At 46.4% G+C, this 27,607-nt stretch overlaps 5 protein-coding genes across 8 annotated transcripts in view; 4 read left to right on the top strand and 1 right to left on the bottom strand.

The window, feature by feature from the left end:
• Positions 1–13,107, top strand: part of LOC131267245 (aquaporin AQPAn.G) — a 38,684-nt gene extending 25,577 nt beyond the window's left edge. For all 4 annotated transcript variants that reach the window (XM_058270067.1, XM_058270065.1, XM_058270068.1 and 1 more), the window contains exons 4-7: positions 6,528–6,671; positions 12,296–12,505; positions 12,607–12,687; positions 12,768–13,107. In XM_058270067.1, the coding sequence (XP_058126050.1) occupies positions 6,528–6,671; positions 12,296–12,505; positions 12,607–12,687; positions 12,768–12,875 (543 nt within the window). In that variant the 3' untranslated portion in view covers positions 12,876–13,107. The remainder of the gene's footprint in view (positions 1–6,527; positions 6,672–12,295; positions 12,506–12,606; positions 12,688–12,767) is intronic.
• A 4,608-nt stretch (positions 13,108–17,715) lies between these two features.
• Positions 17,716–20,441, top strand: LOC131265852 (SET and MYND domain-containing protein 4-like). The gene is made up of 6 exons (XM_058268184.1): positions 17,716–18,022; positions 18,382–19,141; positions 19,199–19,351; positions 19,421–19,594; positions 19,668–20,004; positions 20,099–20,441. Exons 1-6 carry the CDS (start codon positions 17,716–17,718, stop codon positions 20,312–20,314), a joined length of 1,947 nt encoding a protein of 648 aa, XP_058124167.1. The 3' UTR covers positions 20,315–20,441.
• Positions 20,442–20,815: 374 nt separating this feature from the next.
• LOC131265410 (SET and MYND domain-containing protein 4) lies at positions 20,816–23,269 on the top strand. Its single transcript, XM_058267669.1, has 4 exons — positions 20,816–21,116; positions 21,361–21,556; positions 21,623–22,210; positions 22,335–23,269. The coding sequence occupies exons 1-4, from the start codon at positions 20,816–20,818 to the stop codon at positions 23,209–23,211; spliced, it is 1,962 nt and encodes a 653-aa protein (XP_058123652.1). The 3' UTR covers positions 23,212–23,269.
• A 483-nt stretch (positions 23,270–23,752) lies between these two features.
• On the top strand, positions 23,753–26,351 carry LOC131262839 (minor histocompatibility antigen H13). Its single transcript, XM_058264920.1, has 2 exons — positions 23,753–25,185; positions 25,258–26,351. The coding sequence occupies exons 1-2, from the start codon at positions 24,089–24,091 to the stop codon at positions 25,364–25,366; spliced, it is 1,206 nt and encodes a 401-aa protein (XP_058120903.1). The 5' UTR covers positions 23,753–24,088; the 3' UTR covers positions 25,367–26,351.
• Positions 26,352–26,389: 38 nt separating this feature from the next.
• Positions 26,390–27,296, bottom strand: LOC131262840 (proteasome subunit beta type-2). The gene is made up of 2 exons (XM_058264922.1): positions 27,101–27,296; positions 26,390–27,011 (listed from the first exon to the last, which is right to left on the bottom strand). Exons 1-2 carry the CDS (start codon positions 27,189–27,191, stop codon positions 26,485–26,487), a joined length of 618 nt encoding a protein of 205 aa, XP_058120905.1. The 5' UTR covers positions 27,192–27,296; the 3' UTR covers positions 26,390–26,484.
• Between the last annotated feature and the right edge of the window lie 311 nt (positions 27,297–27,607).

The raw sequence follows: 27,607 nt of genomic DNA, 5'->3' as shown, positions 1-27,607 counted from the left end.
CTGTGGTAGGACGCATGTCTTGCCAGGTCCGATTCCACAAAGGTTGCACTCTTGTGCTAGGGCTTAGACACGAGACGCTCTAGTAGACACTTAGATGGGAGTGAACCTCAAACCGAGTGGACGGCTAGACCGTTTGGTTTTGCACGGGAAAGACCGTGCCCCTTTGGGTTTCCACCGCGAATCATAAGGCTCTTTACGCGTTCTTAGCTCCCATGCGAAGAGGGTGAAAAGGTGCAAGGTTGATACAGACAGGTTCAGGCTCCATTTCAACCATCGACGATCGTCGCGATCTGCTGCCTCGTCACTCTGCTTGCGAACCACTGAATGCAACAATTGACAGGTTGACAGTGTTTGCCAGGCAAACATTCCTGGGCAACCCCTCGAGAAGCGTTGAGTACCTTAGGGTTTTTTTTTCGGAACCGATCCCGATTGTTTTCTTAACATTCGAATGTGGACTAGAATATCTATGCTTATTGACACAACCAACCCTTTGTTTTCGTTACCAGCATAAAATTTGGACCACCATCAGGTTGGTTCGAGATGGTTCGGCAATTTGCGGCCCGTTGTTTACAGCCCAAAGCTAGTTTACACGTGGTAAACAATAACCGAAACCTTTGCTCGGCCAGTAAACAACTCAAGGTCTTAGAATACGTTCTATAGGCTGAAAGGCCCATAAGCCTCCGGATCGCTTCTGCTAGATCTATGTGGAGAACGATCTCGAAGATTTATATGTATCCTCCAAATAATGACTTATTCTTGTCGAGGGATTTTCGCGATCCGACCCTCTTGACGATGACGGTTGCACCTACGTTATCCTTCCCTTTTTCTTCGTGGCGTTTTTTTTCTTGTTCGTGCTGCCTGCTTCCTTTCTCTTACTCTGTTGGGGAGAGGCCACCAACGGAGACCCTTTTCTTGAACCCCGCTCGCCGGTAACAGTGATTCCGATGTGCGTTCGGCAACTTGTTTAGCGAATACATTGCATAATACCGTTCAATATAACTTTGTAACCTTGACATCTCTCACTCCCACCCTCCCTTCGCGGGTTGTCGCTCTCGGTCGCCCAACACCTTGTCCCCCTGTTACTCGCGTATCCGCAGATTCTTCACGCTTCACCTGCGAGTGCTGTAGGCAATCTGGCGGGCTGGTGGAGAGGGGAGACCGCCTTTATTAAGTTTGCTGAGAGAACAGAAAGACGGAGAAAAGGATCGGCTAAAAATAAACAAAATGCAAAAACCTTTAAGAAAAGTAAACAAACCCAAGTTAACAAAACACGCCGCCGATGAGCAATTTTTGCGCACCACACTTCAAGAGCGGGCCGTTTTAGCGTGGCCAGTTGGTGAACCAGTTCTTCCACGCGGCACAACCAGTCTATACCCGTGCATGGATATACACTGTTCCACGCAACTACTCAACACGTGTGAGCAAACGGTGGCAATTATTCATTCACTGACGTAGTTTCTGGTTTTTCTTTTGGCAGTTTTTAAACTACGACCACAAAAAGGCAAACAAAACTACAATCAATCCACTGTTGCGCTTTCGTCGCCACCACTGTAGAGACTCACGCGAGCGAAAGTGAATGGCCGAGTTTGCGAAAAGGGAGTCAGTCAAAACGGCGCAAACAAACGCGCCGGGCTAGACAAACTGGAACCACAGGCTGCCCCGAACTCGCCGACTCGCTTGGAGGGAATTACTTTTAATCGGTTGATTGTAGTTTTGTCAGCCGCCGGCGGCCTGGCTGGGAGTCACAAAAAAGACCTAGATGGAGGCATGGGACGGAGAAAAAAAAACCTTCCCCAACCACCAAGGATGCTTAACCGTGGTTCGCGCATCGTGAATGTCTTCTTACTCCACCGCGGTTTTTACTTACAACGGCCAGGCGAACCTACTGAAACGATAAGCCCTTGAGGTGACGCACCTACTGCTCTTGGTTGCTGGTTGGTTGGTTGGTCGACGCTGCGCAACGAATCTGCTCATCCTTCAGCCGTGGATTTCCTTGTTTAATGCCAACTGACATTTCGTGTTTCGATCGTTAAACAAAGTCACCGGCTAATGAGTGAATCTGCGAAATATAATAACCATTTTACGGCCTGATTGACATCCATGCATTATAGAGTCCATTCTACCGCAAGGACTCTCGCTCAGATGTATCTAAGATCGGTCTGGGATTCACCATTCTGGATCATTCTTCTGCTGGTGGGAGTGCTGAAATTGATCTTGAAAGTTTTTAGCCAAACACAACCCTGACGTTACCTGACGTTCCAGGGTTTCAATTGGACATCATTTTTCAAAGTACCCGCGATCGGTATCTTTAGCCTTTGTGGTGGTTGTGGCCTCAGATTTAGCTTGAGACTGTACCGAAAATGTCAACCCTTTCGCCATCGCCTCCGTTCCGCTCTCGGCTTATCAACGCTAATAGTTCCGGACAGATCTCCGATCGATGTTGGAATCATCATCGACGGTTTTTTTCATTGTTATTTTTTCCGACATTTAATGGTTTGCCAAAAAGAACGCACCTCCGCGTCCCGGTGGTAAAGAAGACGACCGAAACTTGCATCGTTAGCCCCGGGAAAGGTCGTCGCAGCGATGAGGTTTGCCATTGGGTTCGCTCGTGCTTCGTTCATTACCAGGGTAGTTTTGCATCTCAAACGTGGCCAAAAATCGATCCCATCTATTCGAACGAGCGACGAATAAATGCCTATCGCCACGTGGAGCACATGTACGGTGCAGCACTTCTCTTCGCTTCGGAAAAAAATGGTTTGGGGCAGAAGTGGAAAAGAACGATGATGGTCTCGGCCTGATGGGTTACCTTCGACCCAATCAATCAGTTCATTGTTGACTAGTGTTGGGTGCGCGCTTGTTCACCGCTTCGGTTTCTTCCCCGTTGTGCAAAACACAACTTCGAGGCAAGTGATCGAACCAAAACAAAAAATAAACTCCGAACGACTCATCATAAAACGGCTTGGTGCAAAGCGCGAAACAATCTGCATGCGACATGAAATTAAAACCACACCACCCTCGGACCCACCAAAACCACTGTGGCCACAACCGGTCGATCTCTGTCAGGGACACTACGGAATGGACAGCCCACCCGCCGAGGGTTGTCCGTGTTGTTTCGTTTTGTTAGGCCTGTGTTTTTGCAAACCGTTCCGTGGCTACCATCGAGACGTTTTTAGGCGCGTGTTGTTTCGAAGCGCAGAATGCGGAGGTAACACGAATCCCCGGATCGTGACGGATCGTGGCCGGGATCGATTTCGGTTATCGAATATTTGCGTGAACGAATTCGACCTTACAAGATGTACCTACATTTGCCCTCCTTAGTTTGAGGAAATGCTTGTGAAATGAAGCGTCATAAACTCTGTTTAACCACCCGATATTAGGCCTTCAAATGCCATAGAATTTTAGACGTCAATCACATTTCTAACCAAAAATAATAAAAAAAAATTCAAGTACCTGATTTTTGTCGCAATTTAAAGCCCGAGGTAAACGGCAGTGAATTAAAAATAGGCGAGCTTTCGTTACATGAATATTTATACGAATATAAAAACTGCTTTACATGACGATTAAACATATTTATTATTAATTATTGCTTTCCTATCGCTCCGAAGAAGTGCACCCAGCAATTTATTTACCATCAGGCAGTAATTGTATCACTCGCAGTGGGCTCCACCAAAGCGATGTGATTAAAGCGTAACGTGAACTAATTATACACCACACCGTCTCCGGCGTTCTCGAGTTGAACGGAGTCTCGGAGCCGAGTAGGGGTTGAGGTGATAAATGACGCTCCCAAATGGAGACAACTTCTTTCCTCCCTTAACGACGCGGTGGGCAGTAGGGCGAAGTGTGTGCGGGGAAAATTCTCGACGACCGACAGAGTGTGCGTGTGTGTGGCACGCGTCCGCACTTGATCTGCACTTCGATGGGTTCCCGGGCGAGTTGTGCAGCTGAAGACATCTAAAAGACGGCTAGACGAGCCAGTCTTTTGTGGTCGGAGTTGTGCGTGGAAACTTGACCGTCGGGCCGGGTCGGGAAAACCGGTTCCCCACGGGTGGTTCACCCTGCGTCGTTCCTCTTCCCGCGTGCTCCTGGAAGGGCACACTTGCGAGAACGAAAGCAAAACCGATGAATGATGGAAGCGTTTTCATTCAACCGCCCGCGGCATATGAGCGTCTCGTCGATCCAGTTTTCTACCCACCAATGGGGGGTTTTCTGCCGCTAATTCGATGCAGAAGTGTCTGATCGATCGATCGATCGATTGTTGCACCGCGTTGCACACGTGTGCATTTGTAATTCTGATCGTTTCGTTAATCGTTCTAGCCGGTTGCTCGGTAAGGGGTTAAGAGGTCCGCGGCATGCGGCGTCTAGTGGCGGTCAACGCTCCGATCTGATTCCATTGACTCACAACGGTACTATCCGGTCGACCGGAAAGAGCTGCACGTTGCAAAACACCCGCCCGAGAGGTGCGACCATGCAGTTATGCAACGTTTCTCCGGTGCGTCAACAGTTAATCACCGCGAGGGAAAGAACTGAATCGGGTGCTGGAAAAACCTACATGCGTGGTGACAATAAAAACAAAAGATAAGTCCCCGAAAAAGAAAATCATCGTTGGGTAAAACCACCATTTTTGCTGGTGGTCGGTTGTTTATCATTTCACTTGGAATTGCTGATTTGCCTGATGTGATTGTGCTTTGCTTTTGGCACGATTTTGCACACTCACGTTTGGTGAGCGGCTGGTCATGCTGGTGATCGACAAAATTTCCCAGCCGGATCTAGAAGAAACTTTCACTAGGATTTACATTGGCGAAGATGATGCATGGGATTTAAAGGCAAAGAACAGTTATATCTGATGCCTCGCAAAAAGAGTTTCTATAAAAAAAACATAACAGAATAAAAAAACTTTAAGTATCAAAATATTTAAAAAAAAACATACAGCTAAATATAATCTCCTTGGTTGGTCCAAGTAATCATAGCCTCGATCAACCTTTCAAACATCCCACAATTGGTATCGTCAACTCGTCGTACGTTCGTTCGTTGAAATATGATTAATACCTTCCCTCTAACTTCATTGCTCCTAATTGACGCATAAATTAACCCTGCCATCACTCAACAACCCTTCGCTTGTTTGTTCCCCTCCACGATGCGAAGTGTTGGTTTAGGGTTTTCCTCTCTTTTTTCCAATTCGTTTGGTTTATTTCCACTCCCCCCCACTTTAGGTGCCATATCGATTGCAAATGACATTCGCGTGCACATTCGTGACGTTGTCGTCTTCGTGTGTGGGAAAAATGGGAGCAAACACTGCGACAGAAGCACGGTCCCTTTCCTGCACCACCGCCGCTGGAGCAGCGGATTTATTTGCGCTTCGCAAATGGTGGTACTTTGACATGATGAACAAACATGTAATTAATTTTCCATCACAAGCACCCACTGGAAGACGATACAGGATGGCGGTTGCCCTTGCGATGGCGGGCAGAGCCAGAGCAACGTCAGTTACGTGCCTATTAACCGGCCCTTGAAGAGGGTCCATTTGTGCCGCCGGTTGAATATGCAAACACAAACACGCACCCCGAGCTGCCCTGGGAGCTATATGCACCGGAGTCGGTGTGATCCTGCTAATTTTAAACTGCACGGTAAATGGGGCGAGTGAAAATCGATAGTTTGGATTTTAATCACATCAGTTATGGACCATTATGGAGCATCGGCTTTTGGTTAGAAGCACGTTTAATAGTTTATTTAGGAGAACATTTTCAAACGTGAATCAGACAATGATAATATAACTTTCTAAACTCAAAAGATCATACAAAAAATAGACAAAAGTAATAGTAAAACTATTGTTAGCAGCAGAAGTGAATAACTTCTTCTAATAAACGCGAAAAAAATGTGGCATAAGAAGAGATCATTCAACCGGCATGTAGTGCAATCAAGAACCATCACGATCACACGTCCAATAAACACCTACCATCATCACCTTTTTCGCGCCTCGCCGGTTTACGACTCCCGATGTGGTTGATGAAAAATGGCCTAGTCGACCACAAAAACGGCCACATTCGTCGGGCAAAAATCGTGCTCAACGTGATGGAACGGGCAGGTGTTAACATGGTCATCCGTTCACGTCGCACGAGCCTTCGAAAGGTGGTCCTTTTTCATGCAAAAAAAAAAAACAAAATATCTATAACTGTACGAAAAGTCGTGGGAAAATGGATCAAGAAGCGATAGGCAAGAGGAAGGGCGAGGCGTGAAGTTGGGCTAGTTCTAAAAAGGCACAACAATAAATCCCCTAGCACGCCGCCCGATACGATCAAAGCCAGCGCGCGCGTCTCACACGATGCGTAACGGATTGCGAATCCGATTTGCGTTTTCGAGCCGTTTGTTTCTTTTTTTTCCCCCCGTATTAAATGTGGAGCACGTGTCCAGGTGGATCGCGTGTGCTTGGGGGAAGATATGATACAGCAGCAATTGACCGTTTTCTCACCTAGATTCAATTGTGATGTTTTTTTCTTTCGTCTGCTCATTTTGCCAACTTTTTGTTTCAGGCTTTCGGACACGTGAGCGGATGCCACATTAATCCTGCCGTTACGATCGGCCTGATGGTGACGGCCGACGTGAGCATACTGAAGGGTGCGTTCTACATCGTTTCGCAGTGCATCGGTGCAATTGCAGGAGCCGCCGTCATTAAGGTGAGTAAACAACAAAATGTCAAATTTACAACTACACTCACGAAGAGCAGTTTGCTTAACAGCATCGTAAAAAATAATGTAATATAGGGTCAACCATGATGTTTTAAATCAATGTTACTAAAACTGAGCCCTAGTTTTGAGGCATGTTGTTTGTCCGACGTTTTAAAATTTTTAAAATATTTTTATTTGTTTGGAAAGACCCTAACGTCTGAGGGCCTGAATCGTTTTGATATGACCAGTTAGGAGGAAAAACTCATTTAACTGGGTATGTCATTTCTAAAGAAGTAAATGGAATGATGTTAAAAATTTGCCTAATGCAATAGAAAGGTATTCGCTATTAAGGCGCTATAAGACGTAGAAAACAATACAAAAGAAAAATAAATCGATTTACTGTTCTAGTGGTGAGTGCATGTTTTTGTACAGCATAAAAACTATAACTATAACTTAATTTAAATATTAAATGGATTATTTTTTATCTAAAAATGGTAAACTGCTCCTGCAGCAATTAACCAGCACGCACTCAAATGGATCGATTTATTTCTGTAATGAAAGTGCCTGGCTCGGCATGCAAATGCACTTTCGATGTCATTTGGCACAAACGAGCAGCGAAACCGAAACGTATGTACATTCGTGCGTGTTACATTCCCCGACCGTCGGGCAGACTGGCAGGTCCCGGCGCAGTAACACACCCAGCTTTTTTTTTGTAGTAAATTTTAAATGGCGGAAAAATATGTCAACAACAATAATGGCGGTCATGTGCCGTTCCCTCGGCCCGTTGTTGCTCGAAATCGAAATCTCATGAAACCTGTTGTCATCGTGCTTCAACGGGATCAATGGAACGGAAACAACGCCTTTGACTGGGTGTACCGGGGTTGATTTAGAATGTTTCCAAACCGAACACGAAGAAGGGAGAATGGTACAAAACGCAAGTAGAATGCAGCGCAAGTCAACGCGTCTCCCAATCGGCACAAAGGCAGATGTCAAAGATGAAACCTTCTTTTCATCTGTCAGCCCCGGTCTGAAGCCCGTTCGTAGGGTGCGCGGGACAGGAAACAGCCCCAAGCGTGTGCTGCAATCGTGTGGCATACGCGAAACATAACCCAAATTGCCTACAACCGACGATGTGCGCATCGCGAGGTAAACCGGTGTCCCTTGCGCATGCACATGCATGTGAACAACAATAGGGCAACCAGTCCCCCAACAAACCCCCTACGACGCTCCCTGTTGCCTACCTTCAGGGGCCCCGGTGCAGTAATGCACTGTTTTGTCACAGATTAACTCGGGCTGCGATCGTTTTGTGTCGCATTTTTATTGAAATGTAAATGCACTTTTAGAACCGACACCGGAAAGCTGAAAGTTCAAAGCGCGTACGCGTGGTAGGCGAGTCCTTTCGCTTTTTCCCACCCCTCCAAGCGCGGGTTCGTCGCTTGCTTTTTGTTTGTTCACCTACCGAAGTCACTTGTTTTGACGTGGGGTGCTGCTGCCTCTATTTGCTCACTGTCATGTGCGCGCACATGAAGACAAAGTGCGAGTTTCGTTGTTCAATCGCTCAATCGGGCGCACTCGATCGAAAGCCTGACACAGTCTCGTGCGGCATCATGTGTGCCATTTTGGTCTTATCGATGCATTTTGTGCCAGACACAGGGGAGCTCAAAATGCCAAGGTACGCCAGACCGAGGCAGACGGTTGGTTCCATTTCTTGTAACCCTTGGTCTTGGATCGGTCCTGTGGTGTTTTATCAATCATATCTCTTTCAGTTCCTTTTTTTCCCTCTTTGCTTCTCCATTCCTGGTTCCGAAGGTACATAATGATGGTGGTATAATGAGGGCAAACGGGACCGGACCTTTGCGGACCCTTCGGAGGTTCGAGTTCGAGGGCACCTTCACCTTCGCCCGGCAGCGTATAGAGGGGTTATTTTTACCGTAAAAATGGATCAAATAAACTTTGACATGTTCACCTTTAATTTGCGACCATTATGAGCAGAAATGACAGGCCTGGCTTTTGGTAGATGTTGTTTTCGTTGTTGTTTTCTTTTCAGTATCAAGGATCGGTAGGTCGATCTGTTTTGAGGACAAACTGGACCTTAAAAGGAGTGTAATTCGTATGACATTTCATGGGCTTTGACATGAAAAAGAGTTCACAGGGAAATCTCATTTTTCTCCGATCGGCGTGTAAGGCAAGGTGAGGCAATATGCAACCTCTTTAGCGGAAACCCTTCGTTTCTTGTAGTTCATTCGAGAAATATACGCCAAAGTTCTATACATTTCGGTTCTCTATTTCCAATTTTCAAGACCAATATTTTCCACACACGTGAAAAGAGTTTTGCTAATGCTTTATTATCAATGATCCTAACACGACCAGACAGTTCTTTCTAATATAAAAAAAAAACAAAATAGGTTTGAGCATTACAAAATACCCGGTTGACAAAAATTCAAATTTTTTGCAGCTGTCATGTAGTACCAGCAAGTTTTTCCATGGCAGATTGCTGGGACTCTTGCTGGAACTACATAGTACCAGCAACAATATCAATTTCTGTCAACCGGGTATTTAATTAAATTTCAACCACACACCAAATACAAATTTGATTTTTCCAATGATGTTTTCGTCCTATAAATCGATACGTCACAGTAACAAATTTAATCTTGCCATCTTGCCCCACCTTACCCTACGTTTATTACCATGCACCCTATCATGACCTTCATAATTCGATAGTGCAATACGTCACTGAGTGGTTCGTTATTTATTTTATTATGTGGTTTGTAAACAAGTCTGTTGCTTTTTTGACGCCCTTAACAACAATGGTCACATTATTGGATTCGTTTCCTCGGGCAGCCCAGTAGAAGACGGAGAAAAGGGACTCGCCCTTGTGATTTATATATGCCACCCGAAAGGGTTCACTTCCTCTGCGAGACGCGTGCACACCGCAACTTCACGCCAGCCAACCTGTCAGCCTTGTCCGGGGCGATGTTCCACCACCTGTTGCATTCGACATTCGAACCCGAAACCGGAGGAGTGAAGGTGGTATAGAAAAAAAAAAGAAAAAAGAACACCAACCGCCAACAAATGACAAATTTCCAACTGGCCATCAATCAGCGCGAACCGTGGTAGCGTGAACGCTGCTCCGTACGGCGGAACCATTACAGAACCACCCCGAGACGGTATGTCTGTCGTGGCACTACTGCAAGTGGTTTCCCCCTACCGGTTGCCCCTGGCGAATCTTGATACACCGACGGCGGAAAGAAGCGAAACAAAAAACCTCCAATCGCGTCTCGTGGTGTCGCGTGTTCGTAACACTCGCGCCAGCTGCCGAAATGGCGGACCGAGCACGCGCTTCGAACCGATAAATTCACCATCATTCCATCAGCTCCCCTAATAATAGCCTTTCGGGTCTGTGCGCCCCGATGTCCCGACTAGCACCATGTAGATGTGATCTATAATCCAATTTTCGGAAGACGAAGGGACGCTAAAAAAGAACGCATGGTACGCACTCCATTCGGTGGTGGAACTATTCATTAGTAGGAGGCAGTAGACGATCTCCCCTTGCCCTAAACCTTGACCAAGTGTCGAGCGGGGCCGGCGACCGGTTAGGCCCCGGTCGCCCCGTGCCAGCCAGCAACGGCAGACCGCAGATCAATCCAATTTTGATTTGCCGCCAAACATTTTGACGCATAACAAGAGAACCACCGGGTGACGGGGAGAAACTCAAATGACTCCGGACCCCGGAGGCCCTGCATTAACCTTTCGCACCCGCACCTCGGTGGGCAGAATTCGGGGGCGGGAGTGTTATGCTTGCTGGCGTGTATGTTTTATGTATGTTTGGCTGCCAACCGATACCGATTGGTGTTTTGCTGGAAAACCCGTAGCGTTGAGTGACTCCGATTAGTGTTTCTCTTTCGGTTCGCCTTGCTCTTGTCATGCGCTAAGGTCTCCGCCGACCTGACCGCTCCTCTCATACTAAGTTGTGTAGTAGGTGCATGTCTGACATGATGACACCTCTCAAAACCTGTCTCCACGGCGACACGGGAGGACCTTCTCTTTCCGAGCGTGTGTCTTCGGCGACACTTACAAGAATGTAGGGTGCAGCATCTTCTCACTCGAGGCGTCAAGTAGAGACGCTTGTTTGGCGGTAGCTCGTGCATCCCCTTGGACATGATGTTTTGCATGTTTCAACAAACCGAACCGCCACTCTCGGTCAACCCACAGGTTGTCGTGAACATCGTTGTGCTCTTTAACTCCGCGCAAACAGCAGTCAAATGTTGCGATTTCGAGAGACATCTTGCGCCTTCTTCTTAACCTATGGATGGTCTAATCTGTTTTAATTGCTGCATGTGCTCACTCTCCGTCCAATACTGTCCAAGAATCGAGCTACAAATAGATGAAGTAGAATTGACATTAGGCCTCGGTGTTTGCTTTGGTCAGTCCTCAGCGCGATTCTAGATCAGATTCTTGACGTTGGAGATTTTCCGCGACGATCGATTTGACCGGGTTGAAAAAACAAAAATGGACACCCGGCTTGACCGCTTCCAGGGGACCGATTATTGGCTCGTTAATTGGCAACCTTCGCGCGCCAATCGCCGGCTAATGGCTCGTCCGAAACTACGCACGTACCTAGAGCGAGCGCGCCGTGAACGTGCTAAATGGTGCGCCTAATGGCGAGTTTCGATTAAAACGTTGCCTTCTCTAAATGGTTCGCCGGTGGTTTCGGTGCTGAAGTGTACGTTCTAGGTTCGACCGGTGCGTTCTTTCGTACCACTTATTTTCGAGTGTCTCCCGTTAGCGTACCGGCGTCGTGGTCGCAAGTACACGTTCACGCACCGTGGGCTAATTTGTTTAGCGAATTGGTAAACTCATCGCCTCCCCCCCGGAGTCAACGCCAGCAGCACGTCTCGGAGTGCCGTGTAAGGTATCAATTAAAAAAGCAGTTTGTTTGATTCACGAGTAAAGCGAAGGCCCGAGGGTGGATCTGTTTTCTGGAACGGATTTTGGTTTAATGTCTCGGGAGTCCAATTGGGAGGATTATTTGGATTTCCTTTATTACAGACGAATTTGATTTTGATGCATACCATGTCGCCGTACGATTTGATTCCAATCACTCTTAATACAACCACCTCAAACAACTCAACTTTAAGGAGCTTTATACATACAAAAAAAAAGAGAACTTAGCAAACAACATACATAGCTTTGTCCAGAAGGTCATAAATCTACAAGCGAAATCCAAAACATTTCATAACCGTAATCAAGCAAACTAAGATAGGTTAAACCTGCAACAAGCTTCAACTTGAGCTTAACTCATGCTCGTGTAACTAAAAATTATCGACACGCCTTGATTAAACATTCAAATTTGGCTACTTTACACCTACCTAAAACGTAATCTATCGTGATTGAAAAGTAAACAAATTAAAGATGAATTAATTGTGAGAAAATGATACACCCCACGTGAATACCCTTGACAGAGAACATCACACTGTATAAGATATTAAAATCTACCCCAATCTATGCTGCATGGGACATCGTGCTGGAGCCTTCATGCAAGGCCAGCTGGTTGTAGCTTTCGTGTTTAGTGGCATTTTCCAACAGGCTGTTGTTTTTGTACTGACACTCGCTTTTCTCCCGATACCCCACAGGCTGCCACACCGTCGGAAGTGGTCGGTGGACTCGGCGTGACCGGCATCGCCCCGGGACTGACCGCTGGCCAGGGAGTCCTGGTCGAGGCGCTCATCACCTTCATACTGGTGTTCGTCGTCCATGGCGTGTGTGACAATCGTCGCTCGGACATCAAGGGCTCGGCACCGCTCGCCATCGGGCTTTCCATCACCGCTGGACACTTGGCTGCGGTAAGTTCGAAGCGTGGGTAGGAAGGAGGCCTTCCGTTTTCCCGATTGTTGACGCAACCAATAATTGTTACGATACGTCCGACTTTGCTTTAATTCCACAGATTAAGTACACCGGCGCAAGCATGAACCCAGCCCGCTCGTTCGGACCGGCCGTCGTTATGGGCAACTACACGGACCTTTGGGTAGGTAGAAGACCGCCGGGAAAACCAGCTCAAGGAACCAGCATAACAACAATCCAATATATCTTTCTCCTCCTTGCCAGGTTTACTGGGTTGGCCCGATCGTCGGAGGTATCATCGCCGGGGCCCTTTACCGTCTGTTCTTCAAAGTAAGAAAAGGTGACGAGGAATCAAATTCATACGATTTTTAAAACCCTCCCCCCAAACCACTTGTAAGATTTAGCCCCTTTTCACCGATCGAGCAAAAGTGAAAGAAATAGGCACGAGCATTGCCGTCACAGCCCGTGTGCGGTTTGGAGGTTTCGGAACAGCTTCTTCACAAGTATTTAAATTGGTCTTATTCTATCCTCCGCCGAAACGTGAAGGAGTGTGTCCCGTGGAGATTCTGTCTTCCTACTACACTAATCCCAATTCCATCGCCATCATGTTCACACACGAGAATTCATCTACAATCTTATTCAATATCCCTATTAACAATTCCTCTTTCTTTCGCATTGAACTCATTGGAATGTTGTTTTAACGGTGTATCTTCTGTCTGTTTCTCGTTTTTATTTCCCTGTTTTTTTACCTCGCCTGCCCCGCCCGGATGCCTAATATTCGTCCGCGTAGATGAACACTAACAAAGTAGGCCAAGTGACTAACGATGTTCAGTACATTTAGCCCGGAGCGTAACCCACTAGCCCATCTCCATAGTTTGTACTACGATTAACTATTACTACCACTACTACGAACCACTACCAAACATCGTGCCTCGGGAAAGTCCTCGCTGGAAGCGACCGTAAATCCGGGTGGAAAATGTGAAGAACTACTACTGGGATGACATTGGAAACACTTCGGAAACGGGACAAGGATTCGATAACACTCATACACACGAAACCATCCCTTGTGGAGGAAGGTGCTTGCATGGGACACTAAATCAACCATCTAATCATCATGCTAACCAAAATTTGATAGCTTCCGGAACTGGAGAACATTCAGCAGGGAAAACAGTGGGGCTAAGGGTGGTTATGAACTCAAAAAGGGCGATTCTATTACTTTCTCATATGTTTTATGTCGATGATAGTTCAAACAGGACACCGTTGAATAACACTGATATTAGCACTAACTTACACATATGCAAAGCAGATTGTTGAATGTTTGCAGACTTATCAGTCCTTCGTGTTGTTGTAAAATATGTAAACGCTTTCAACGTTTGCTGTATGTTTTACAGCATGATGAAGTATGACGTTTTTTTTAAAGAATAGCAATGAAAAACCAAACCAATAACCTCTTGCACACCTCAACGTACTCTCAACGGTACATCACCTACCTATCCCCGACCTTATATCTGACGGTTCTGCACACGGGACGATAGCGGTGCTCCACAGGAATGGTCGAGCCCCAGAAATGGTCGGGCTTGGATCTGGCCGTTACTTCCTTTTGCTCCGTATTATTTTTGTTTGATTGTTTTATTATCTTATACTTTAATTTACGTGTACCGTTTGCAAAACGGCAGGTTGACAACACCCGTGCACAAACAGCAAAACAAAAACCCCCCACAGAAACACTCGTTCTCCGTAAGATTATTGTGTATTATTTAAAAGAAACTCTGCTAGAAATGCTTCAGCTTTGCAATCCAACACGGCCGAACGAAATTGGAAAGCACACTGTAGCGAAACAAAAAGGGCCTAATGATAAAGCGAATGGATATGATAAACTAGGTCAAAAAAGGCAAAAATTTAACACATATCAGAATCTAACGTTAGCAAACATTGAGAAAACGCATAGTAAAAAATAGAAGATAGGGAAAAGTAGAAAGCAAAACAACAATAGCTTCATTCTGTACATTCAAAGGCAACATTAGGGAAAGACAAACAAAACGCAACGCTAATAAGCTGCAGAAAATACGAAACCAGAAAATACCAAAACAGCTAAACACCGCGTAACAAAAACATGAAAAAAAAACAAAAGAACATATACAAAAAAGGAACATCATCTATCGCTAGAAAGTTATTATCCGTAAGTTCTATTTATGTATCATATACATTGGAATTTACCAAAACAGTGTTGTTGTAGCAAAGAGAGAAGATCTTTAAATATATGAATAAACTATTTAAAATCAACCAATTTTTGATTTACTACAATTTAGAGAGAACATTGCGTTTTAATATTTGTTTTTTAAGATTGTGTGAAATGGTAAGTATAATAAATGAAATAAAGAAGAAGAAGAATAAATGAACATTAGAAAACAGGTCATTTCCGAGGTAAAGTCCAGCTGTTTAACTAGCATCGCTCTTTTCTTCATTGAACAAAGTTTACACGAATAATCAACATTGACGTCAGATGTATGCTGTTCTTCAGGCATTTTTAAACTAAAAGAAACGTCGACACGTGTACCCTAGATGCGGGACAGTTAATCCTCTTCGGATGCCACATTGATCCTTTCAACACTAGGTGGAAGCATACTTTGGCTTTGTCTATTTCGCAAAAGGATCCACTTCAACCGAACGATTGGGTTAAGTCTACGCGAAAATTTCAATGAACATGCCCTCTCGAAACGATAATGCCACGCGAAAAGACCACCTACACGCGCGTCCGAGGGACAATGGGATGGAAAAGCAAACAATAAAAAAGAACTCATCCACACGTAAAAAATATCCGAAGATGATACTCCTCCTCAAGGAGCTGCCAGCTCATGGCCATCGAAACGGACACTCTCGGCGCGTTCTCAAACGCCGCACTTCAATGGCACCTGTGGGCAAATCAATAGGAGTAAAGTGTAATTATCTTCGCAATACACACTTCGGCCCTCCTCGAAACGGCGAATTCATTGCACTTCAACCTGGAGGCTGCCTGCCAGCCGGGTTGGATGCTCTTGAGCTTGATCAGTGCCATTGGACATCGATCGGTGACGTCGCAAAGCCGTGACTTTCGCCCACCACTGCTCGCCCAAAGGGGATGGGAAAAGAAATCGTCACCAGCGTGTGAGGTGAGCATCTTCGCACACGTGCACTTCAGCCCCCGGGGATGCCCACTGCGCGAATGTGGGACAAAAACCTTTCGTGGCCCAAAAGGAATGTGACGCTCGTGGACACATGTGAGCGTGGTTTTTCTTCCCTTTTTAGCAGAAGAAAAGACGAAACCGTGGGTGTATGGTAAACATTCACGAATTAAGGGTGGACAATAAAATTGATCTATCGGGCACAGTGCCAAGGCGGCACACCGCAGCGCGACGTCAATGGGTCAACCGATTTCTTTTTCGACTCACACTGTGATGTCTTGTGTCACCGGCATTATCGTTCCAGGCGCATCGTCATCATCGCCATCAGCATCGTCTCGTCACGCCATTGGGCGAAGGTGTATTTTAAGATTTTCTACTACACCACCTTTTTGCTACGGCCCACCCCAAGGCGAGCTTGAAAACATGATCAACTGGTGAATGGCAGCTGCCCGAATTGAGTCACTGTTTGCTATTGTTTTACGTTTCGTCCGAAACATGTGCTCCTTAAAGCAGGTTTGCTTAGTTCTTTGCCCTTTTCTAAAATAGAAGTAAAGAAAATAAAACTGCCATCAGTTGAATTAAGTAAGTGAAACGCAAAACATACAATGACTAAAATTGATTTAAAATGTATAACAGATTCACACTGCGTAAGATGTTTTCTTCAAGCCTTTTAAAAAATGATTATAGTACTGAGCTAAGAGATACAAAGTTCGCTCAGCATTAAACAACCGGGTGCATGCATGCGTTATTACTTGCTCCATTGCCCTTGGCACATGAATATCAGGAAAATTGTTTCATTTGCCCCGGGGCAGAAAGTCCCCCGCCACCACCGCTTCCCCTTACCACCCCGGGGAGGGCCCGTCGGAAACACGTTTTTCTGCACGTCACGGTCGCTGGCTGGTAGTGTGTGGTGAGCGTTTTCGTTGCAGCCTCGCTGTGGTGCAAAAATAAAGCAGAGCGATGTAACTGAAATAAAATATTGTAATACTGCACCGGGTTCCGCCCAACACTATTGACGGTGGGAAAGTGTGTGAACATGTTTGTAATGTATTAAAAAAAATAAAATAAAAAGCAAGTCACACTCAATTGTGCACCATCCCATGTAGTTTCAACCGTTTACGTTCGAATCTAGAAAGTGCCAGATTGTTGCGAACGTTCAGTTTGGCGAGGTTGTACCACCTTAAATCGGTACAGCAAAGTGAACGGCTCTATAGAGAAGTTAATCGATGGCAGGAAAAATTAATAACGAATATTTTGGATAAACATCCGGACGGTTATTATAATATTTAATTTTTATTATTTCCTTTATCCCGCTGTGATTAAACTGCAGGGACGTGAGGTCATGAGAAGTAAAATTAAAATAAATTTTAAACCATATTATCAACGTGGATTGAGCTTAAGAAGTCACTTAAATAATATAACTAAAACTATCTTTTTTTTTATGAGGAGGAAATCTTCGGTAGACAACTGGTCAACCCGCCTGTCAAGGGTCCACGGTTAGTGCCGGATTTTTACCGGCCCAAACCCCCGACGTCTATTGGCCCCTGATTCCTCGCCTGGATCTAACCGGATGGCATTACTACTGGACGAGGGGGATCTAAAACCATCCATTGTTTAATACATTCCGCAAAGATTTTGTAACACATAATAAAAGAACAGGTGTAGCTTGAATATCTCGAATTTAAACAATAAATTAATAACGACCATCCGTCCGCATCTTTCGCTGATGGTTCATTCTGCCGCAATGAACAACAACATTGCGTATGCTCATGCGCATCCGGCCACACCGTTCACCGTTGCGTTTGTCAAAGGTTGCGCAAGCCGCAGAAGCGTTACGGTTACGGCCGTTGTTGTGGGGCGTTTGGTTTGGTTGGTGTCTATTAATAAAACAAAGACATTTTCACTGCCACAAAACCGAAACGCTGCTATGTCAGAATCCAAGAATCTCGCGTTTATTCCATCGCTTGTCGCCAACAGAAACAGTCCGAACAGTGCTGTGTGCTACTACGACCCCTAGAGAGACCCGTGTGATAAGTAATTTCGCGACGGCGATGGAAGTCAGCACCGAGAATGGATACTTCCACGGGTACGCGAAGAAGTTCCGCCGTGCGCTCGGGATGAAAGAGTTCGAGCAGTTCGCGGCTCTGACAACGGATCAGGAACGGTTTCGGTTCGTCAACGAACTCAAGTGGCGCGTTGTGAACGATCTACCGCTGGAGCGGGTGCAGGACGAGGGCAAATGTTTGGAAAAAGCGCTGGAGTGCCAGGCGGAGGGTCGCAGGTTGGCGCAGAATGAAGATTGGCTCGGTGCGTTGAAATGCTACAATCAATCGTATCTACTCATTCCGGAAGAAAATGGTACGTTAAAATGTGTAAGATAAAACAAAAGAAAAATTCGGTAACAACGGCGACGAACGTGGTGTTATAAAAAAAGCAGATGATCCTCGTTCCACCAAATTGTGGAATTTTTAATCCATAAAATGGTCATTATTTAAATTTATGGTCCCTCGCCACCATCTGGTGGTCGTAAACGAGCCATTTATTGTTGTGCAAAATGGTGGAAACAGACTTCCCACGCTCCTTCAAACATGGTATTAACACCTGCTGCAAGTTAATTTAGTCCAGCTAATACCATGTGATTATAGGCTGCATAGATTCAAATTAAAGCCATTTTCCACTGCGCTAAAACACTCATTTCATTGATTGATTTATTGCAGCCCACGAAAAATCACTCCTACTAGACTACCGGGCACAAGTTCTGCTGCAGTTGGGCAAAACCGATCATTCGCTCGAGGATATTGATCGCGCCATCGCCTACGGCTTCCCAAAGGATCGTTTGTCCGGCCTGTGGGAGCGTAAGGCGCAGATCTTTCAGTCCAAAAAAGACTTCAAGGCGGCAGTAGAGTGCTACGATAAAACGGTCCATTATCTCAAGCACTGCCCCGTGCTGACGGACACAGAGCGCGATGCCAAGATAGCGGAGCTCCAAAAGCTCACCGACACGGTGTACTACCAGTATAAGAACGTACAGAAGTACCTGGAACCGCCGAAAGGGGACCGCGTGTTTCGACCACATCTGGATGGTGGTGTGCTGTACGAGAGTAACGAAACGGACGGTCGGTTTGCCACGGCCCAGACGAACCTACGGCCGAATCAGTTGATTCTGAAGGAGAAACCCCACGTGGCGGCACTGGTGAAGGAGTACAGCTTAACGCACTGCTGCCATTGCTTCGAGCGGATCGAGATTCTCTACTGTTGCCCGAACTGTACGGACGTTGTGTTCTGCTCGGGGCGCTGTGAACAGATCGCCTGTGAAACCTATCACCGGTACGAGTGTGGATTCCTGCGAACACTGTGGAAGTCCGGGGCTACCATCGTCAGCCATCTGGCGTTGCGAATAATCGCCCAGAAACCGTACTCCTACTTCGAGGGAATAAGGCACGAGCTACCTAACCTGGTGCCCAGTTTGACTGACAAGTATGAGATACTAACCGAGCTAGTGATGAACGACAATAAGTTTGATTTTGTTCTTAGACTTACCAGCGATGACTATCGGAAAGTGTTCAACCTGGTTACGCACTCGGACAAGCGTGACCCGGAAGAATACCTCATCTGGACGCTGATGGCAACGATGCTGAACAGTATCCTCCGGCAGGGAAACTACACGACCATCCAACCGGACGATGGGTAAGTGGGACGGGTAATGGGACTTTGGGATGTTCCTTGCGGGCACTAACATTCTCTTTCACTGTACAGTTTTCTAGGGTACTTGCTGTTACACAACTTGCAAATTGTCAACTATAGTGCGCACGACGTCTCGGAAGTGCAGCGTAAGCGGCCGAATGAGGCAGGAACGTCGGTCGCAATCGGTGCGGCTCTCTATCCGATGCTGGCACTCTTCAACCACTCCTGTGATCCCGGTATCGTCCGGTAATTGCATGGTTCCTACGGAAAGAGATTAGTCGATGAGTTGAACTGTCACATCTTCCCATACACATTCCAGGTACTTCACCGGCACTACGGTGCATGTTCGGACGATCAAGAACATTGCGGCCGGTTCGATTATAGCGGAAAACTATGGTCCACTGTACACGAAGGCACCGCGAACGGAGCGCCGAGAATCGTTGGCCAGTAATTACCGGTTCGATTGTTGCTGCCAGGCCTGCGAGGCAGACTGGCCGGCGTACGCGGACATGGATCAATCGGTGATACGCTTTCGCTGCACCGGACCAACCTGCCAGGAGGCACTGCTGTTCGATCTCAGCTCGGAATGCTACACCATGCGGTGTAACGCTTGTGGACAAACGGTCGACATTATGGAGCGAATTAAGTTGCTTCAGGTAAGCCACGAGCATCACCTAATGGACGTACATGCTCGAAGGCTTCGTCGAGGACCTTGACACAGCCATTTCACTTCCTCCTTTTGCTCCACAGGACGCAAAAATGTTAAACCGATTCAACGAAGCAAGCCACCTTTATTCGGTGGGTCTTTTTGAGCACGCACTATCGAAGTATGCCGCGATCATGGCTATTATGGACCAAATACTAATGCCACCGTACCGGGACTATCACCTCTGCCAGCAAGGGATACGCCGCTGTTGCCTGGACCTGGGCAGTTGCTACGTGGAATGTCCTAACACCGAAAAGTAACAAAAACTTGCGAACTGTCTATCAAGATTGGTTTGTTTACCTTTGCATACACGATCTCTCGAAGGTACAATGTAATCTATGCGCCTCGCATCCATTCATTCTGCGCAATGGATCACGTTGCGTTCTCGTCCCCGTTGGCTTCCGCCTTCCGTTGCGTAAATAAAAACCGGCCGTTCAATGAAATCAACGGTTGCGCGTGCGTCGCTTTGAATACGCGGTGAACTTTGTAAACAACAACAAACCATCCGAAAGCAACCCGGCGTTGAAAATGAAAATGAAACTGAATTCGTGTGGTTCGCAAACGCAAGGCGGGCTGAGAAAATGAACGTCTTCTAAAAATATCCCCGATTGAGCACTTTCTCTCGTTCTCTAACCGTAACTTCACGTGGCCAGGGTTGACGTTTAGATTTTCCCCGTAGTACCATTGCAGCAGGCCATCGGGACGGCCATCTTTCATCCGCCGGGATCAGCTTCAACATTAGCAAGGGAAAACGATCGACCATGGAGATCTACCACAAAGATGGCACGTTCCCCCGGTACTGCGAGGCGGCACGGAAATCGATCGACGCCAATCGGTTCAACGAGTTCGCCCAGCTGGCCAGCAACGAGGAGCGGTTCCGGTTTGTCAACGGCTTGCGGTCCATCATCGACGAGCTGCAGCTGAAGCGTGAATTCAACGGAAAATGTATGGAGCAGGCGATCGTGTTCAAGACGCTGGGCAACAAGGCGTTCCAGGCAGAACGGTGGAACGAATCGCTCGTGTTCTACAACAAGTGCTATCTGTCCACGCCGAAGGCAAACGGTACGTTTTCACAGGCCATCTGATGGCGGTCTCCCCTAGGCGCACATAACCTCTCTGGCATTCTTGTGCGTTCTTCGGGCTATATTTGGAAGCAATGGTTCTGCTGACCTAGATGTGTGATTGTCGAAATTCGTACCGTTCGTTGACATTAGACGACGATCCAAATTAACTCTTTTGATAGTGCATTTCTTTATCGTATCTTGGGCAGGAGAAGATGATATTCGGATTTTTTTATTTCTTTCAGTCCAAGAAAAGTCGATCATATTGGCAAACCGGAGTGCCGCGTTGTACCATCTGGAGAAGTATGATCTCGCACTCAGAGACATTCAAAGGGCCCTCAACCATCAGTATCCCAAGCAGATGATGTACAAGCTGACCGAGCGGAAGGCACGTTGTTTTTTGGCAAAAAAGGATTACGAGGCGGCATTGGATAGCTTTAAGTATGAAAAGCTTAGCCAAGAAGATTTAACAGTTTGGTCTAATTGGTATAATTTGATGCATTTCAGGGCCACAGTTACAGCACTGGACGAGTCGACGCTTCCCCTGGAGCGTCGTCAAAAACTGGAACGTGACGCTCAAATCATGATCAACCTGCTGCCGAAGAACATCGAGATGGAGCAGAAGATGAAGAAAAAGCCTTCTTCGAAACCGAAGGCTCCGGCCAGCCAGCCAACGAAGGTCCCGGAACACTTTGTCGATAAGGCCCTCTGGTTCGACTATACGCAAGATGAAGGACGTTTCGCGCGCACCAAAAGTGATCTGAAGCCGAACACAATTCTTCTACTGGAGCGTCCGCATGTGGCGGCCCTGCTGGAGGACTACAGTTTGGATCATTGCACGCACTGCTTTAGGCGCGTATCGGTACCGATCGCATGCCCGCTGTGCTCGGATGTGATCTTCTGCTCGGACGAGTGTGAGGCCAAAGCGAACGGATCGTATCATCGGTACGAGTGTGGCTTTCTGCCCATCCTGTGGGGCTCCGGTGCGTCCATCACGTGCCACATGGCGCTGCGCATGATCACACAAAAGTCCGGAGACTACTTTGCAAAGATCAAACCGGAACTGGCTGCGCTGACAAACGAGCAGATCGATCAGTAAGTGCCCGAGACCTGCGGCTTGGCTAACCTTTTGTTGGGAAATTTATTTTTAATTCAAACCCCTTTTCTCACGTAAATAACCGGTTCTAAAATGAACAATTGTTCTGCTTCTCCCTGCTAGATTGCCGATCGATGATTACCGCAAGGTGTACAAGTTGGTCACCCACGAGTCCGAGCGTACTCCGGAGGATCTGTTCCAGCGCACGCTGATGGCGACGATGCTGAACACGTGTCTCACACTCGGAGGATACAGTGGGTTAAATTCGGAGACGCAGAACTACATCGGTGGCCTGCTACTGCACAATCTGCAGCTACTGCAGTACAACGCCCACGAGGTGTCCGAAATGATCCGCGATAGAGAAGAAGACGATGGACAGTCCACATTTATCGGCGGTGGACTGTATCCGACACTGGCGCTTTTCAATCACTCGTGCGACCCAGGCGTAACACGCTACTATCGCGGGAATCAGGTGTGCGTGCGGACGGTCAAAAACATCCCGGCCGACTCGATGGTGGCCGAAAACTATGGTCCACTGTTCACGCAGGTGCGTCGCGAAGAACGCCACCAAACGCTGCTCAAACAGTACCGGTTCACGTGCCAGTGTGAACCGTGTCTGCAGAATTGGCCCCTGTTTTCCGAGATGGACCCGAACGTGATTCGGTTCCGCTGCGATGGTGGGAAGATATGTTCGAACGTGCTGAATATACCGGCCGAGATAAACGATTTCATGGTGAAGTGCACGGAGTGTGGCGAGCATACGAACATCATGAAGGGTTTGAAGATGCTCCAGGATACGGATATGTTGTTCAAATCGGCTACACGGTTGCATGCGGCAGGGGAGTATGAGACCGCGCTGCTTAAGTACATGGAGATGATGGCAACGATGAACGAGGTGTTGGTTCCGCCGTACCGAGACTACCACCTGTGTCAACAAGGATTACGGGCCTGTATGCTGGAGTTTGGTAATCGGTACACTAGAGCAATAGCAAAAAAGTGAAGAAATCAAGATGCCCCCTGATAAAGACACTCTGCTCGACGCATTGATTTGTGAAATCGTCCGGTAGCATTTCAATAAAGGAACTGTTTGCAAATGTTTTTAATAAAAATAATGGTGCAATCAAGCAATACCTTTTTATGTAATTGATATTGTGCCTATTCTCTAATTAAATAGCCAATAGTTTGTTAACGGTAAATTTAAATGTCTTATTTGCGTTGAATCACCCTGTAACCAAGGAGAGCGATTTGAAGGTAAATTTCATCATTTTCATCATGGAAATGAGCAATTTCGTATAGGATTAAAAAAAATGCAGGTTCACGAAATAAAATGAAAACAATTATTTGACTTACAAACGTTGTATATTTTAGTGAAATTAGTATAAAAAATATGCAAAATAAGAATTTACTGAGCACAACCATCCCGGGGACAGCAGACCAATGATTGTCATAGATGTCATTTTTGTAAGCAAAACTAAACAACGCACCTGCACTAAATTCCTTGGTATTTGACACGCAGTCAGTTTGTGTGAAAACAAAATCTGTTCGCGTAGAGTGGCGAGTGAGGTGGCCTTTTCTGCTCTGCACCACTCAAGTAGAACCGCGCACGGGACACTTTTGGCGCTGGAGGCTACGTAGAGCCGTAGGAATTTATCTTTCGTTTCGATATCCTCGGTATCGTTTTGTGTTACATATTGTTTGCTGCCGGTGTAAGCTTGCGTGTGTTCTCTTCCATTCTGCTCCAACTTCTCCAAGATCGCTGTGCCGTCTAATCGGCCGTTGCGATAGAAACCGACGAGTGAGGTGAAAAATCAGACCCAAACTATCCGGTCAAGTAAAAGACATTGCACGACAAACATCACTTTGAAGGCAGACAAACCATGGCGGAAGTAGTGGAAGAAGTTATCGCTCAGATACAGGAAAACTTAACCGTTGCTGGCGACCTGGAGGGAGGAGCGGCGACCAATGGCACCACCAAGACCCCGTCGACCCCGGAGGGAATGGCCCTAGCATATGGGACGCTGGTGGTGATGGCCATGCTCCCAATCTTCTTCGGGTCCATGCGCTCCGTCAAGCACCACAAGGAACAGTCGACGGCCTTCGCGAAAACGGGCGAAAAGCCCGACACGATGTCGTCCAAGGATGCTATGATGTTCCCCATCATGGCCTCGTGCGCGCTTTTCGGGTTGTACATGTTCTTCAAGATATTCTCGAAGGATAACATTAACTTCCTGCTCACGGGATACTTCTTCTTCCTCGGCGTGATGGCCCTGTCGCATCTGCTGAGTCCGGTTATTAGCTCGCTGATTCCGGCCTCGATTCCGAAGATTCCCTACCACCTCTCGTTCGTCCAGGGTCCACCGGAGGGTGGCGATAAGAAGAGCAAGGAGAAGAAGTACCTAATCGACTACCGCTTCACGACGCACGACGTCGTGTGCTTCATTGTGGCGTTGGTCATTAGCGTGTGGTACCTGCTTCAGAAGCACTGGATTGCCAACAACCTGCTCGGGCTAGCGTTCGCCGTAAACGGCGTTGAATTGCTGCACCTCAACAACATCGCCACAGGATGTATTCTTCTGTGCGGTCTGTTCGTGTACGATATCTTCTGGGTTTTCGGTACGAACGTGATGGTGACGGTGGCAAAATCGTTCGAGGCGCCCATCAAACTCGTGTTCCCGCAGGACCTTATCACGAACGGTCTTTCCGCGTCCAACTTTGCCGTGCTCGGTCTCGGAGACATTGTAATTCCGGGCATTTTCATTGCGCTTCTGCTGCGCTTCGACAACAGCCTGAAACGGAAGAGTAACACCTACTTCTACGCAACGTTCACAGCCTACTTTGTGGGGCTGCTGGCCACGATTTTCGTGATGCACGTGTTTAAGCATGCACAGCCAGCTCTGTTGTATTTGGTTCCGGCTTGTCTGGGAACGCCACTTCTGCTCGCACTACTTAAGGGAGACATTAAAACTTTGTTGGCGTAAGTATTCCTTATGTAGATTGATTTGTTTTAACCCGACATTTTACATAATCCATTACTTTGCGGTTTCAGGTACGAGGACCACCCAGAGGAGAAAGTGAAGGAAACGAAAAATGCGGAAAAGTCCGCACCGCAGGTGAAAAAGGAAACGAAAAAGAAGGAGGCTAAAAAGGCAAAATGAATGCGATCTCAACCCCACTGACTCTCCCTCAGCCAATTGTTTCCCTCCCTCCCGCAACCAACCAACGGACATTCTAAGGTCCGATCTTCCGGCTCGTCAGCATACAGCATGTTACAAACGAAACTGATCGAAACGATTGTGTCCCAATAAGTGCAAATATTAAGTAACGGGCCATTTCTCTGGCAAACAATCAGAGTGTAAAATAACGATCCAGGATTGTAGCATAAATAATATACTGATCTACCCAATCTATCTTCTTCCTAAAATTCGGCAGTTACAGGAAGCTCCGCATGTTAACTTTATTAGAATATTTTTGGGTTGCCTAATTGTTAGTTAGTTTTGGGATTTTTGTTTCACGTTCATCGCTTTTGCGTCTTTCAACTGCCTTTTGCAAATAAGTTTCTTTTTGTTTGTAAAAGTTATCGATAATCAGTGCAATCTAAACGTATTCCATCAGCACAAATACAATTTACTTACGCGAACGTGGCGTACCGCTTAAGCATAAGGTTGGAGAATTCTAGCAATCAAGACAGTTTTCACTGAAAAACAGTCAAGCGTTCGATCTGAGCTGATAGTGGGTTTTTTCTTCCGACTGAAAAACGTTATTATTTGACTGAGAAACACTCGAGTGAGAGTGTTTGAATAACGCATGTTTCCGCTGTAAGTGTGTTTTGCGTTCTGACGCACAGTAAGGAAAGAAGTAGGGTTTAAAGTGTAGGTAAATTTTGATAAAATGCGACAGTAGGAAAACCATTCGACAGCAGCAGCATCCACTGAGAAGTAGGATGTAAAAGAAACAAACATTAATGCTTATCCAGATGGTCATCCATTTCGGAAAGTATTAACCCCTAAAATGCAACCAATTAAGCTATGGATGAGCGATGCACATAAAGTATTTTAATCTCCGAAGGATGCTTTATGAATAAATCAACGATCATGCGTGGTGATCAAATGTTCACACTTCAATTTGTTTGTTTTCTTTACCCAAATTTATATTTTCGGCCGACAATTCAACTGGAGTAAGATATATCATAGTGAATGATTTTATTTCAAATACGCGAAAAAAATGATCCTTCCCCCCTTAGCAAATTATTTCCAGCACAATCTAAAATGCTCCCTTATGCTGCAGACGGTTTCTTCAGGGAATCGGGCGTAATATCATCGAGATACTTCACGCCATCCTTATCTATTACTGCCACTTTGAAGTTGGGAAGATTCAGAATTAAACGTTTGTGAATTTCCGTAACACCCTTGCGGAAAATTTCGTACGCTTCCTTCTGCGTGATTTTGTCGTGATGGTACCGATCGAAGATACTATTCACGAACATTCCACCGTATCCATGGGCGCCGTGTTTCACCGGTAGTGAATTGGCCAAGTAATCGATGTAGTGCAGCTGTGGACCATCCACTTCATCGTATCCACCGACGAGCATGTTAACATGATACGGTGTACGCGAACGAAGGTAGTCGGCCAGATTTCGGCGAGTGAAATGGGCCGCCGCTTTCGGGCCCAACTCGTACCCGTTGCGCATTTTGTACAGCAGAATGTTTTTGCTAATGTACTCGGTAAACTGAACCCGATCGCCCGGTTCACCCATAGTGGCCAGCATCAGGTTGTCCGAGACCTTCAGGATCTTGTCCTCATCTGGAATCGATGCACGAAGGCGTACGCGTTTAAGGTTAGAGTGTAACGATGACCAGCGGAACTGTTTTGTTTTGTTGGCGAATGCTTACCGTCCTTTAGAACCATGATCGAATGTGCGTGCGTGCAGTCGGCGGCTAGCATCACAAAGTCGGGACCACGAATACCCATGAGAGTTTCCATTTTAACAGAATTTGAGAACTATTTACTTGTTCACGGTTTAATTACAACAATACGAAGCGCTGCACCGATCGAACCTACACCGGAGAATGACAAACAAGAAATTACGGTCGGGTATGTTTGACGTTTCATGCTTTCGATATGTCACGAGCATACGGTCTATATAGAAGAGAGGTTTAGCAAGTCATGAAATAATTTTTACACCGGCGCATATAAAAGAAAACCATCAGCTTATTTAACAGCCATATCAATATTTGATTTAATTTTTCTTGGAATAACAAGATCTTTCACTACCTTTGTAGTGGTCATTTTCAGTAAACAATTTCAGATGCTACTGTCATAGACATGGCGGGTCAGGATATAGTTATGCATAGACCTCTTGCTTACCTAATGAACCTTGAACTAATCCTTCAAATCCC

The sequence above is a fragment of the Anopheles coustani genome, chromosome 2 (genome assembly GCF_943734705.1).
Source record: "Anopheles coustani chromosome 2, idAnoCousDA_361_x.2, whole genome shotgun sequence".
NCBI classification, from domain to species: domain Eukaryota; kingdom Metazoa; phylum Arthropoda; class Insecta; order Diptera; family Culicidae; genus Anopheles; species Anopheles coustani.
This window is presented reverse-complemented; position numbering and strand designations above follow the sequence as displayed.

Excerpts from the sequence above, each read along its gene's own strand:
- LOC131265852 (XM_058268184.1), top strand. The coding sequence starts at position 17,716 with ATGGAAGTCAGCACCGAGAATGGATACTTCCACGGGTACGCGAAGAAG. Across the intron at positions 19,352-19,420 it reads ACCATCCAACCGGACGATGG|TTTTCTAGGGTACTTGCTGT; the intron begins GTAAGTGGGACG and ends TTCACTGTACAG. Across the intron at positions 20,005-20,098 it reads AGCGAATTAAGTTGCTTCAG|GACGCAAAAATGTTAAACCG; the intron begins GTAAGCCACGAG and ends TTTGCTCCACAG.
- LOC131265410 (XM_058267669.1), top strand. The coding sequence starts at position 20,816 with ATGGAGATCTACCACAAAGATGGCACGTTCCCCCGGTACTGCGAGGCG. Across the intron at positions 21,557-21,622 it reads GCGGCATTGGATAGCTTTAA|GGCCACAGTTACAGCACTGG; the intron begins GTATGAAAAGCT and ends GATGCATTTCAG. Across the intron at positions 22,211-22,334 it reads ACAAACGAGCAGATCGATCA|ATTGCCGATCGATGATTACC; the intron begins GTAAGTGCCCGA and ends TCTCCCTGCTAG.
- LOC131262839 (XM_058264920.1), top strand. The coding sequence starts at position 24,089 with ATGGCGGAAGTAGTGGAAGAAGTTATCGCTCAGATACAGGAAAACTTA. Across the intron at positions 25,186-25,257 it reads GACATTAAAACTTTGTTGGC|GTACGAGGACCACCCAGAGG; the intron begins GTAAGTATTCCT and ends TTGCGGTTTCAG.
- LOC131262840 (XM_058264922.1), bottom strand. The coding sequence starts at position 27,191 with ATGGAAACTCTCATGGGTATTCGTGGTCCCGACTTTGTGATGCTAGCC. Across the intron at positions 27,012-27,100 it reads GATCATGGTTCTAAAGGACG|ATGAGGACAAGATCCTGAAG; the intron begins GTAAGCATTCGC and ends CATCGATTCCAG.